Source organism: Mustela putorius, unplaced genomic scaffold (genome assembly GCF_011764305.1).
Source record: "Mustela putorius furo isolate JIRA1106 unplaced genomic scaffold, ASM1176430v1.1 tig00000179_pilon_pilon_pilon, whole genome shotgun sequence".
NCBI classification, from domain to species: Eukaryota; Metazoa; Chordata; class Mammalia; order Carnivora; family Mustelidae; genus Mustela; species Mustela putorius.
The window spans coordinates 12,423,030-12,436,553 of NW_025421305.1; the positions used below are offsets into that span (position 1 = coordinate 12,423,030).

At 33.9% G+C, this 13,524-nt stretch overlaps 1 protein-coding gene across 7 annotated transcripts in view; it reads right to left on the bottom strand.

The window, feature by feature from the left end:
- ZC3H13 (zinc finger CCCH-type containing 13) overlaps window positions 1–13,524 on the bottom strand; it is a 100,704-nt gene that overhangs the window by 58,359 nt on the left and 28,821 nt on the right. For all 7 annotated transcript variants that reach the window (XM_045076657.1, XM_004759215.3, XM_013059808.2 and 4 more), the window contains exons 6-7: window positions 3,930–4,069; window positions 3,167–3,327 (exon numbers count right to left, since the gene is read on the bottom strand). In XM_045076657.1, coding sequence (XP_044932592.1) covers window positions 3,167–3,327; window positions 3,930–4,069 — 301 coding nt within the window. The remainder of the gene's footprint in view (window positions 1–3,166; window positions 3,328–3,929; window positions 4,070–13,524) is intronic.

The window sequence follows — 13,524 nt, forward strand, 5'->3', positions numbered from 1 at the left end:
TTCCAGCCCTAACTATTAAAAGACTCTCATACTCCAGGCAACTAATTATAAACTGTTAAGCCAAGTAAGAGCAATACTCTAATTAATTTTTTACTTTGTATGTTCCATTTTTTTGGTGTCCACAAAACCCCAAATGAAGCCATGTCATAAGGAGACTAGGTTACTGAATCTCTATGTACAGGAGATCAACATATTAATCTGAAACACCCATTTTGATTTTATTTCAGTGAGAAATAAACTTCTGTAGAGTTAAGCTCACATTTTGGGATTAGGCTATTAAAACAACTAGGATTACACAAACATATTTACTGAAATACAGAATTTCTTCATATTATCTTCAAAAATATATGTAGTTGGAAATCATATTATGTTACAATATTGGGTTTAAGTGCCTTCCAACCACAGAGATCCAAACTGGTTTTGGACATTCTGAAGTCAACAAGATCTTTGAACATTTTTTTAAGTCAACTGATTATTCTTTAAAGACGCAGAGCCTACTTCCCATTTGTGACATAGAGCTAGCTCAATTAGCTACTTTGACCATTTTTAGATCCTTTCTTTCTCCTCAAAACTACTTCTTTTGAACAGCTTTTAACCTACTTTGTACATCTTCATACAAAGAGTTATAAAGAAAAATTTACTTAATAAAAACTGAGAAACAGTATAGATGGACAGAACACATAATACATTTGCTGATTCTAAGCCACACTGCATCTCACATAATAGCCTAAAGCTTGCTATCAGGACACATCTCACAATAAATATCAAATAAAACTGCCAGCTTTCAGGAAGAAGTATGAATTTCAATTTGTCTGTAATTACAGTGCCTACTCAATATGATAACAATGTAAGACCAAGGAGTCTATTTACCTGATTGCCACCTCAGCTGACTTACTGGCATTGCTCCAACAACCTACTGAATTTTAGCTGAAATTCCAATCCTTACTTTTTGCTTAATATGCCTTCACACAGCTTACAGTATGATTCAACAAATGAAACCAGAAGCTGATGATCTGACACACTCCACACAACATAAACTGCTTGGCTAAGAAAATGCTATACTCAATTCAGTGTTTTCCTTGTGCCTCTACCGTAGTTTTCCAAGCCCTTCTACTTCAATTACTAAATTAATGGTGCATGTTAAAGTCAACAACATCTTAGACTACAAGAAATACAGTAGTTAAATCAAGGTGAGTAATTATTCCTGCTAAATACTAAGAGGATAAATGAATTACTAATAAAGAACACTATATGAAAAATAACAAGATGAAACTAACCCTTCGTCTAAACAGTTAACAAAACTGATTTAGAGATTAAATTTCAAAGCTTTTATGAATAGAAAGGATAAGAAAACAAAAAAAGGGTATTTCTGATATGCTGGGTTTTTGTTATTTTTATTTTTATATTTTTTCCAGAAATGGATGGAACTGAGGGATAGTTATTTAACAACAAACGGAGTGGATCACACCACTCTATAGTTCACTCCTTCCTATTTCTTTGCCACATTTACTCAATCCCAGAAGCAAAGGAGAGGATCAAGTCAACTTTACAGAGTGCCTTTTTATAATGCAAAGCTCAGAAAAAACAATGAACCATCAAGACCCCAATCTTCAAGGAGATTAAATTTAACAGAGGTTCTAATATATGTATGTCACAAATAAAATATAATACAAACAGTAATATTAGGAGAGGTATAAATAAAATCTGATATGCAAAGGAACAGAAGTTATGTTCAATAAAAAGAAATGAAAAAACTTAATGGAAAGACAGAATTTGAGCTAGACATTGAAGAACTGAAGATGGAAGAGAGGAGGAGGAAAACTGGACAAAAATATTCACAAGACTGAAAAGATCAAAGTATAAATGTCATCTTAAAGAATCTAAATTTTGGGGCACCCAGGTGGCTCTGTCAGTTAAGCCTCTGACTTCAGCTCCGGTCATGATTTCAGAGTCCTGGGACATTGCCGTGCATTGGGCTCCCTGCTCAGCAGGGAGTCTGCTTTCCTTCTGATGTCCCCCTACCCCCAGCTCATGCATGCACATGCACAGGCTCTCTCATAAATAAATAAAATGTTTAAAAAATAGAATCTGAATTTTATTCAACAGAATGGAAATTCAGAGTTTTTCAATGGCATAGTATATTAATCAGAATTGCTCTTTCAGGATTTCTCTCACAAGATTTCTCTGTAAAATGAATCAGTTGGGGTTGAAAATGAAATGTTTATGAGAGTAAGGGAGTGGACATTGGATAAAATAAATACAGTTAGTAGGATATAATGATCTAGGCAGAAAGTACCTGGAGTCTTGAAAGAGGGTTAAAACTTCTAGAAACTAAAAGGAAGAAGACAGAAATTTCCTTGTGGGTTCAGATAGACAGTTTGCCAACTGGTCATATGTTGGGAAGAGGTTTGGGTTTTTCTCTTGAAGAAATTTAGTATATGCGCTTTAATTACAACAATATTTAAATAATACAGATCGACATTAAGTGGAAAGATGTCTTCTGTCTTATTCTTAGTGCCTCAATGTAATCATATTTTCCCATTTCTATTTTTATTTCCTCAACTGGCTACTGGAATAACTCTAATATCTTCATACTGCTATGTACAGGCTATAAGGAACCTAATCTCATAACCACATGCACAAGGACAAGAAGAATGTTCACTGTGTATAACTTGTTAACAGTGAAAACCTGAAAACAACCTAAATGTTCAATAACAGAAAAATAAATATAGAATGTAAGTACTCAAATGAAAAAAGGCTACATATATCAATAAAATATAAAAAATGTTAACTGAAAAAGCAAGTTGCAGAAGCAAAGCTTTAATATGTAAGATTAATAGATAAAAATAATATATATGAAAGTATAAACATACATGCACCAGTATCAAAACAAATTCAAGAGGGGAGGACAGAATATCTATGTATTATGTTTTAATCTTAAAAAATAAAAAGCTCTGAAGCATATGTAGGTGGGACACAGATATCTGCTTTATTGTTCTGTATAATCTTCTTTTAAATTGAAACTCTTTTGACTTTTTTCTTAGAAGAAAAAAATTTACATTAAATATTTAACATATTTTAAGTACCCTTCTATAACCACTAATTCTTTTGAGTATCATTTCAAAAAAAGCTACTTCATTTTGGCATTATTTACTACCCTACTGACCTCTGCTGGTCCAATAAGGGTGAGGATACTGCAGCTGTCTTCCTGTCTTTCTTGCTTGCTGAAGATGATGACTTAGGGCTTGATTTTCGCTTTGGAGATTTGCTTGATTTTCTTAGAGAAGGTGATGGAGATAATTTTGATCTAATTACTTCTGGTGAAACCTTTTAAAAGAATTCAGTAAGTCAATTCAGAAACTCCTTCAATCATGGCTGTTATAATCAGGTAACAAAGTAGGTGTTTTTAAAGCATACCAAACTTTAGAAGAAATATTAAGTGCTACTAGAGATACCATGTATTAATCTGGCTCCTAAACACATGCTTTTAACCAGTATGATAATTAACTGCCCTAACATAATACTAATATCAATAAAGCCAACTAAAATGATAAAACTTCAAAGTCTCCTTAGAAAAATCAAAATTATATTCCAATGAGTTGTATCTCTACTCTTTAGAAAATAAACAAGTGTTCTAGAAATAGCTTAGGCCTAAAAAACAGACATACATAGATTTAAATCCTATTTAACATTAGCTGGTGACTCTAGGCAACAAAATCTCGGTTTTTCACCTGTTCGAAAGCAAAAAATTTCAATTTATCTAACAGGGTAATGAGAAGATTAAATGATTGACATATGTAGTTGATATATAATTTAATCAGTGTATCAATATCCTAGTACAATTTAAGACAGAGCAAGCAGCTAATGAGTTCTCTGATCAATAGCCATGTTGATGCTAATTACAAACATTTATTTCAATAATAGCATACCTCTTTTTTAATAATAATTTCTTCTCTCTTGTCCATGTTTTCTTGTTCCAGCTTCATTAATTCCCTCTGTATCTTCTGACGCTTCATTTCCAATGACAACTCATGAACATAATCATAATTAATATCTCCATTGTCAGAATCTTTAAAAAAAAATTCCATTACTTGTCAAAAACTACGAATGATCTATACCAAAAATTAGAGCACTTTTTCTGCTAATTTTTTATACAAATTAAAATGGTAGATTCATTCATTAGAATAACAAATTTCTCAAAGATAAAAGAAATATATACTGTTCCTATAAAGGATTAAAATCAATATGGTTGATTTCTTTTGATTTCTTTATGAAAAGTCAAACATTTTTAAGATTCTTGGGTTTTCTGAAAGTGGTTTTAGGTTGCCTGGGGGTTGGGATTTTGGTTAGGAGACAGGATTTTTAAAAGATACAATTAAAAACAAACATGTAAATTTTAACTATTAGAGATACCAAAGCCTTCAATATTTCATCCTGAGTATGATGTGATTTCATTATCTCCTTGACTTTCTTAAGGATTCATTAGTATTAAATGAAGGTTACATTAGGTGTCCTACATTGCTTCCGCATTGCTTTTTTATTAGTAACACAACAGATTTGTATCTAAAACTAAAGTCTGGTAATTTTAATACTAATGTGTACATGAGTTAATGTCCGAAGATCTGTACCATTTCCATTACACGTGATTTGTATTAGGTTCCTTAGATTAGAACTGCCCATCAACAGATCTGATACCATTTCCTTATTTCCATTCACCTTTTTCATAAAAAAATATGATGGCTGGTTAAAGGGGGAAAAAGAAGGAGTGGTACACAGAGCTATTTCATCACAATACCCAGAAGTTTTCAGTGGCTACTGGCATTGCCACCCAACCTCTCATCCTCACTTGCTATAATGCAAGATGTCTAGAGGAAGGAATTTCAGTGACTCGTATCCTAACACATGACAGTGCTGGGCTTCACTGCTTCCGAACTGAAGTGCCTTCTATCAAACTATACTTTGGCACTAAAGATCACCATTCCTTAACCTGGGGCAAAAAAAAAGAACTAAAAAATAACAATAAAAGCACAAGATAATGAATATCACTGTCAGGCACAGACCGAATACATTATAATGCCAACCATCCATTTATACACTTGGGAACTAAGAGGGTAGCTATATAGTCTTTAACTGTGTAACTAAATTGATTACTCAGCTAATATTAGAAGATGAGGACAATTTTTCGATAAATATATAAAACAGACTAAATCACATTTTTCAGTCAGAAAGCAATCACTAAATATTTAAGGATATAAAACTTTTACTTGATAAAATGATTAGAGATACTGAATTTTTTTTTTAAGATTTTATTTGAGAGAGCACACAAGCAGGAGGGAGGGGCAGAAGGAGCAGGAGAAGACGACTCCCTGCTAAGCAGAGAGGCTGATGCTGGGCTCTATCCCAGGACCCAAGATCATGACCTGAGCAGAAGGTAGACACTGAACTGACTGAGCCACCCAGGTGCCCCAAGAGATGCTAAATTTAATTAAATAAATAATGGCTATATTCAGTATTATTGTGCATTCTGATACTTTGTATCAGAGATAGTGTCAAAGATTCCATTTGATGGTATTCTCAAATTATTAACAGATAAAAATTCCATAACTAAATACTAAGTACGCATAAAATAAAGGGAAGATTATGGACTTTGGGGAGGGTATGTGCTAGGTGAGTGCCATGAAGTGTATAAACCTGGCGATTCACAGACCTGTACCCCTGGGGCTAATAACACATTATATGTTTATAAAAAAATAATAAAAATTATTTTTAAAAAAACAAAAAATGAAAAAAAAAGGGAAGAGTAATTAATTGTAAAGAATGATTTATAGTATTTTTAAAGGCATTATCAATAATGTCCTGTGCCCCTCTAAAAACTGCTATCTGGAAATACCAATATAGAACACATGTAAAAAAATGAGAAGCTGACTGTCAGTCTTCACTCCCCAACTACCCTAATAAGGGCATTAAGTCTGAACAGTTAAAATCAATGTACTATAACTAATATATTTCGTTTAGAGGGAAAGCTCTCAAGTCTTCACTGATAAACCACTTATTCTTATTTTATGGCTATCTATTATAAACAAAAGGAAGATGTTTTCCTAGCCTTTAAGAGTTGAACTACAAAATAGGCATGATGCAACTGATAGTCTCCTGACAAAAAAAGAAAAATGAGAAGACACAAAACATAAAATAGAACCCAAAACAAAAATGAGTCTGAAACCATTTAAGAAATTTAGAAAATGTCTCTCATACCTTATAGCTTGAGGTTATCATTATAATTGCCTAATAAAAACTGATTCATGTAGGTGATTAGTATAAGTCAATAGAAAAATATTAAATGTAACTAGAATGGCAGATTTTATAAGGCTGAGATTTTTAAGAATGTATATAATAGAAAAATATATACAATACATAAGGTTGACATCACTTTTTTTTTTTTAAAGATTTCATTTATTTATTTGACAAAGAGAGAGAGCATAAGCAGACCGAACAGCAGGCAGAGGGAGAGGGAGCAGCAGACACCCCACAGGGCAGGGATCATGACCTTAGCTGAAGGCAGATGCTTAACAAACTAAGCCACCCAGGTGCCCCAACATTATTTATAAATAGAGTTCATATTGATTCAAAGGAGAATGAGCAAGAAAGGATACAAACAGGTAATTCACAAAAAGAAGAAAATGCAAATGACAGATAAATATGGCTTTTTCACGTGCTAAAGAGTCATTTTTTTTCTAATTATAATATTAGGTATCAGCAAAGGTACAGATAAAAGGTATGTTCATTCTCTGAAGGTAACATGTAAACTAGTACATCTATCTTGGAAAGTAATTTAGTAAAGCCTTAAGAATATTCATTCCTCTTAATATAACAATTTTATTTCCAGTAATCCATTTTATGCAAATAATCATAGATATAAAAGAGTATATGTATATGAATTAAAGGCTATATATATTTAAGTATTTCCTTTTGTCTTTAACATATATATTCTCACTATTAAAAGTCGTAATTCTTAGGGCTCCTGGGTGGCTCAGATGGTTAAGTGTCTGCCTTCAGCTCAGGCCATGATCTCAGGTCCTCAGATGGAGTCCTTGCTGGGTGCCCAGCTCAGCAGGGAGCCTTCTTCTCCCTCTCCCTCTGCTGCACCCCCCTGCTTGTGCTTTGTCTCTCTCTCTCTAATAAATAAAATCTCTATAAATAAATAAATGTGTGTATGTACGTTATGTCTTAATTCTTAAGTATCAGGATAAAATATGAAATACCCTTACACTCCTCCCACTGTCAGCCTTACTCCAGTGGTTAAGACTATTACTAGTTCGGTGCTGTATGCCTAAAAATAAACCTTTTTATATTTAATGCTCTTTAAAATAATGGTACTAAAACTACACACACTGCCCTATAGAAATATCTTTCCAGGGGTGCCTGGGTGGCTCAGCTGGTTAAGCAGCCAACTCTTGATTTCAGCTCAGGTCACGATCTCAGGGTCTAGGGATGGAGCCCTTGACGGGCCCCACAATCCGTGCAGAGTTGTTTGAGATCCTCTGCCCCTTCCACCACTTGCACTCATTCTCTCTCTAAAATAAATACAATCTTAAAAAAAAAAAACTATGTCATGCACAGAGATCAACCATTTTCATTTAATATAATTGATTTAATCGGTTTCCTCTTGACACACATTGTTTGTTTTCAATATTTTGCTCTATAAATAAGACTTCTATGGACATTCTGAAGCCTCCCTGATTCACAAGTACATCTTATTTTTTTGGGACAGATTTCTTAAACTAGATCTGCTGGATGAAGAGAAGCATAATTTTATTTTAATATTGCCAAAGTGCACTCAAAAGTAATTTTACCAATGGAAACTCCCACTTCATAATATTAGTACTTTTCATTTTTATCAGTCTGATGAGTGAAAAAGGTTACCTTTTTATTTTCATTGTCTTTCTTCTGTAGTGAACCTGAGCATTTACTAACCACTTCTATTTCCTCTATGAATTATCTTATGTTTGGTTTTTGCCCATTTTTTTAACTGGACTATCTTTTTCTTGTATTTGTGGTAGTTCCTTTTATGTTTATGTAGTGGTTTTTTTTTTTTGCCATATTCTTACATGTTACACATGTCAAGTATTTTCTTATGGTGATACTTCTAATTATTAAATTACAGTTTGGTTATATAGAAAATTTAAATCTTTATGTATCCAAATAAGGCTTCTGGGTTTTATGCCTTAACTTCAGAAGAATGTATCCATCTCTAAGATTACCAAAATATGTTCATATTTTTCTCTCCTCCTACAGTGGTACTTTTGCTTTTTATGTAACTGCACTAGTCCCTATGATAAATAAATAAGAGGAAGTTTAAGTAACCAAATAAAAAACACAGACTTGGGGGTCTGGTGTTGGAAATATAGGAAGCAACCAGATAATGAAAAGTTCCGTAAGATAAGAATTTGTACTTGATCCTGAAGGAAATGGGAAATCCGAATTTTTTAAAAAGATTTTATTTATTTATTTGAGAGACAGAGAGAGAATATGCAGGCACATGCCCAGCAAGGAGAGGGATAGAGGGGGAGCGAGAGGGAGAGAGAATCTCAAGCAGACTCCCACCAAGTGCAGAGCCTAAGGTGGGATTCCAGCCCATGACCCGAGATCACAACCTGTGCCAAAACCAACAGTTAGACACTCAACCAATTGAGCCACCAAGGTGCCCCAGGTAATCCAGATTTTAAACAGAGGAATGAAGTGAAGCAATTTATTCTTTCGTAAGAGCATTCTTCAACTCACAGAGTAGAAGAAATCTGGAATACATATCACTAATAAAGATCTTATATCCAAAATATAAAAGGAATTCTCAACAATTAAAAACATGTAATACAACAGAACAGGCAAGTCTGGAACACAGAGTTTATAAAACAAATTATACATTCATTAGTAAATGTGAAAAAGTTTGAAACTTTATTAGTCATTAGGGAAATGCACACTGAAACTCCAATAAGATACCAGCACACACCTCCAGAATGGCTAAGATAAAAAAAACAAAAACAAAAAAATACCATATAATAAACAACAACCATTTAAAAATTATCTACTAAAGAAGAACATATGCAAATTCTGTTGCCCAGCAACTCCCAGGCATAAACTGAAGAGAAACGGGTAGGTACATGCTTAGCAAAAGGTATGGTTAAGAATAGTAATAGTTTGGGAGAAGGGGGTGGGATTATGGACATTGGGGAGGGTATGTGATTTGGTGAGTGCTGTGAAGTGTGTAAACCTGGTGATTCACAGACCTGTACCCCTGGGGATAAAAATATATGTTTATAAAAAATAAAAAATTAAAAAAAAAAAAAAAAAAAAAAAAAAAAAAAAAAAAAAAAAAAAAAAAAAAAAAAAAAAAAAAAAAAAACGAGATAATATATACTGAAACACATTGGAGATTAAATACTACCTATAATACGCTCCAATACTGTATTAGAAAATACCACTGGAAACAAAAGCCAAATGTATCCACTTTTGAGGACTGTTTCACAAAACGTTCCTTTGAATATGCACAAATACTTAATTTTTGAACTATATGTATTCATTTGGACATGATAAAATGATACGTATTCATTTGGATATAATAAAAGTAAACGTGCAACTATAAAAAAAAAAAAAAAAAAAAAAAAAAAAAAAAAAGAATAGTAATAGCACTTTTAAGCCATAATAGCTCAAAACTGGAAATTACTCAAATGTTTATCAACAGTAGAATGGATAAATTATGGTATATTCATAAATGAAATACTATATAGCAATAACAATGAACTATATGTGCAGTAAATAATATGGTTTAATCTCAAAAATATACTCTAAGTAAAAGAAGCTAAACATAAAAAGAGTGCTGCTATTGATTCCATTTATACATAGCTCAAAAACAGACAAAAACTAACCGATGGTAGTAGAAATCAGGGCAGGATTACCTTTGAGAGGTGGGGGTTGGGAGGTAGTGAGTGGAAAGGGAGCGAAGGAGGCTGATGGGATACTATCATTTTCTATTTATTGATTTGGGTGCTGATTATACAAGTTCATGAACATTGAATCATATGCTCTTCTGAATGTATACTACACTTTAGTAAAAAAAATTTTTTAAAGATTATTCTGATTTTCAAGTGGAAAATGAATTAGGAGATAAGATTAACCTCATGGCATGAGGTCAGGTTATTTTGGTAAAATATATTTGAAGGCAATAAACAAATATCTTAGTAACCAAAATATTAGTAGTCATTGTAGAAAAATAGATGGTTCTGAAAGCTGTTCAGCAGGTAGAAATGTAAGAACTCTATAAATGTCTAGGTTGAGGGGATGGAGTATCAAATAATGATTCCCAGGCTTTGGGGAACCTAGTAGGAAGTGGTGCTATTAAGATAAGGAACTCAGACAGAGATATCCAACTGACAGATCCTTAACAGAGAGCTCTAGATATTAGAGTCATTAATACATAGATGCTAATAATGCCCTAAAAGCATGGTTTCATCTGGAGGGAAAAATTAAAATTGAGAAAAGGTGGCTGGACAAAGGGAAAACAACTGACAGCAGAAGCTGCTTCTAGAAACAAGTGGTTCTCAAAGAGTAGTCTGAGAACTTTTGGGAACCCTAAGATAATTCTAGGAGTTTCAGAAGATAAAAAACATTTCTATAGCATTATATTATTTGACTGTTTTTTTTTCCTTTCCTGAGTATACAGTGCAGTTTCCCAAAAGTTACAATATGTAATATCCTTAACAGATTGAATGCAGAAGCAGATAGGAAAATCCATGTCTTCTATTAAGCCAGATATTAAAAAGACTTACAAAAACATGTAAAACATTGCTCCTCTGTGTAACTTTTATTTTTAATTTGCAAAACATATCTATTTTTTGTAAAGGTATATCCTAGGTTTATTACTGTCATTGTTAGGCAAGTTCATAAATAAATATTTTTTAGGGCACCTGGGTGGCTCAGTGGGTTAAGCCGCTGCCTTCGGCTCAGGTCATGATCTCAGGGTCCTGGGATTGAGTCCCGCATCGGGCTCTCTGTTCAGCAGGGGCCTGCTTCCTTCCCTTCCCCTCTCTCTATGCCTGCCTCTCTGCCTGCTGTGATCTCTCTCTGTCAAATAAATAAATAAAATCTTTAAAAATAAATAAATAAATAGATAGATAGATATTTTTTAAATTTCTCAAAAAAAAAAAAAAAAGACCTCTCAGATTCAATTTCTAATATGTTAAGAATTGAAACAGATAATCCACCAGGTCAAAAGTTGTTTGTGGGGGGCAGTTGGTTACACATCCAACTCTTGGTTTTGGCTCAGGTCCTGACCTCAGAGTGGCTGAGCCCTCCGTTGGGTTCCACACTCAGCAAAGAATGTGCTTAAGACTCCCTCCTCCTCTCCTCCTGCCCTCTATTTGTGCCCACTTTCTCTTCCCCCTTTCTCAAATAAATAAATCTGAAAGAAAGAAAGAAAGCAAGCAAGCAAGCAATCAATCAAGCAAGCAAAGCTGTCTGGATCCTTTACAAAACTAAAAAGTGTCCTAAGACCAGAAAGTTTGTGAAATATTGGTATAGAGCAATATCTTCTGAGTCCAGCTAAAATTAATATTCACTTTAGACTGAAAATGTAGAAGGAAAGCCTGTTAAACTAGTTCACAGTCTCATTATCTGGGGATTGAGATGGCTACATCCATTCATCAATATTCCTTCAAGCCTATTTTTAATATAGAGAGATAAATGTCCAAAACCTTTGAGTTCTAATCAAGACAAATGATAATAAATAGCCATGTGTATATTTTACATGTAAAACTATATAAAAGGCATCTACTCACCTTTTAAAGGAATTTTGTATATAAAAGGCTCTTGTAGTAAAATCATTTTGGTTTTCTTTTTTAAAGATAACAGTTAAGAGCAAAGCCTTGGGAAACAACATTTAAAAGATAGTTAAAATATAAGGAACCTCTGTAGGAAGATTGAAGGGCTTCAAAGGAAGACAGAAAACCTGAAGAGGGATAGAGAGGTAGAAGAAATCCAAGGGGAAAGTACTTTTGGAAGACAAAGGCTCTCAAATGCTGCAGAGAGATTATAGAAGAGAAACAAGGAAGTCTCCATTTATTTAGCAAAGGGGAGGCTATTAGTAACTTTGAAGAACAGTTTTAGTGAAGACATGGGTCAGAAAACTGAGTAAATACTGAGGTGAAAAAGAAAGACAGTAAGGTACAGAACTACTCAACAATTTAGTTGTAGGGGCACCTGGGTGGCTCAGTTGGTTAAGCGACTGCCTTTGGCTCAGGTCATGATCCCAGGATCCTAGGATTGAGCCCTGCATTGGGGTCTTTCTGCTCAGCAGGAAGCCTGCTTCTCCCTCTCTCTCTGCCCATCGCTCTGCCTGCTTGTGCTCTCTCTGTCAAATAAATAAAATCTTAAAAAAAAAAAAAAGGAATTTAGTTGTAAAGTGGGGATAAGCAGGGTGATGGCTGAAAAGTCACATGGAGAAAAGAGGAAAAGATATGTTAAAGATACAAAAGAGAATGTATGCTAAATGAACAAGACTGCAGAGGGAGGAGGAAATCAGATCCAGAATATAGGAAAACACAACCTTTATACAGAAGGGAGGCTACTTACACAGAAACAAAGAGGAAATAGTAAAGTTCAGGGGGGTGGGGGGGAGAAGACTAATTTGGAAGTATGGTAGCAGGAAGTTGAGGGTGTTAGTGGGTCGTGAGTTGCATCATCTCTGCGTAGTAAAGAGCAGACAGGAACTATGAGAGGGTTTGAAACAGCTATTATGAAAACAAAGAGAGAACTGTCTTGGGCTTTCCCAAATCTTTTAAACAGGAATAGAGAAATTTTTTTTTAAAGATAAGAAGTATCCAGTACATTTCAGAGTGACTTTTATCCACAAATAACTAAAATGAAAAGAATGCTGAATGTGTTGAGTTAATCGTTTCACACTTAGGAAAAGTTCACTGTCCAATCTTTAACAATCAAGTTTTGTAATATTTTATTTCAGTATATTAACTACTTAATTAACTATGATGGGACATTTTAGCTGCTTCTACTGCTATTTTGTAGGAGTTGTTAAATTGGCTTATGAAAGTCCAATAAACTAATCATAGGGAAGTTTCTTATCTATTTTTAGGAGTAAGTTTTAAGCAGACAATACTGTCCCAAGATGGAATGGATTTCCTTAAAAAATACTGATGTTCAAATTACTGGAGAGGCAGTTAGCACACTTTTCACATATGGGAATATAAATCCTCAGAGATTGTTCTCAAATGTAACACTAAATGTTGTAAGCTTACAGGCTCTTGGCTCTCACAGATGTCCATTCATTCACTGTAGCTGAAAAGCAGCTACAGAAAATAAGTAACCAAATGGGTATGGGTGTATTCCAACAAAACTTTATTCGCAAAAACAGGTGGCTAGCCCACAAGCTATTCTTTTTTAACCCCTGGTCTAAGTTTTCATTTTACTGCTAAGGAAGGCGCTTAAATTAGTATACTCTTTAGTTTTGTCATCTGTAAG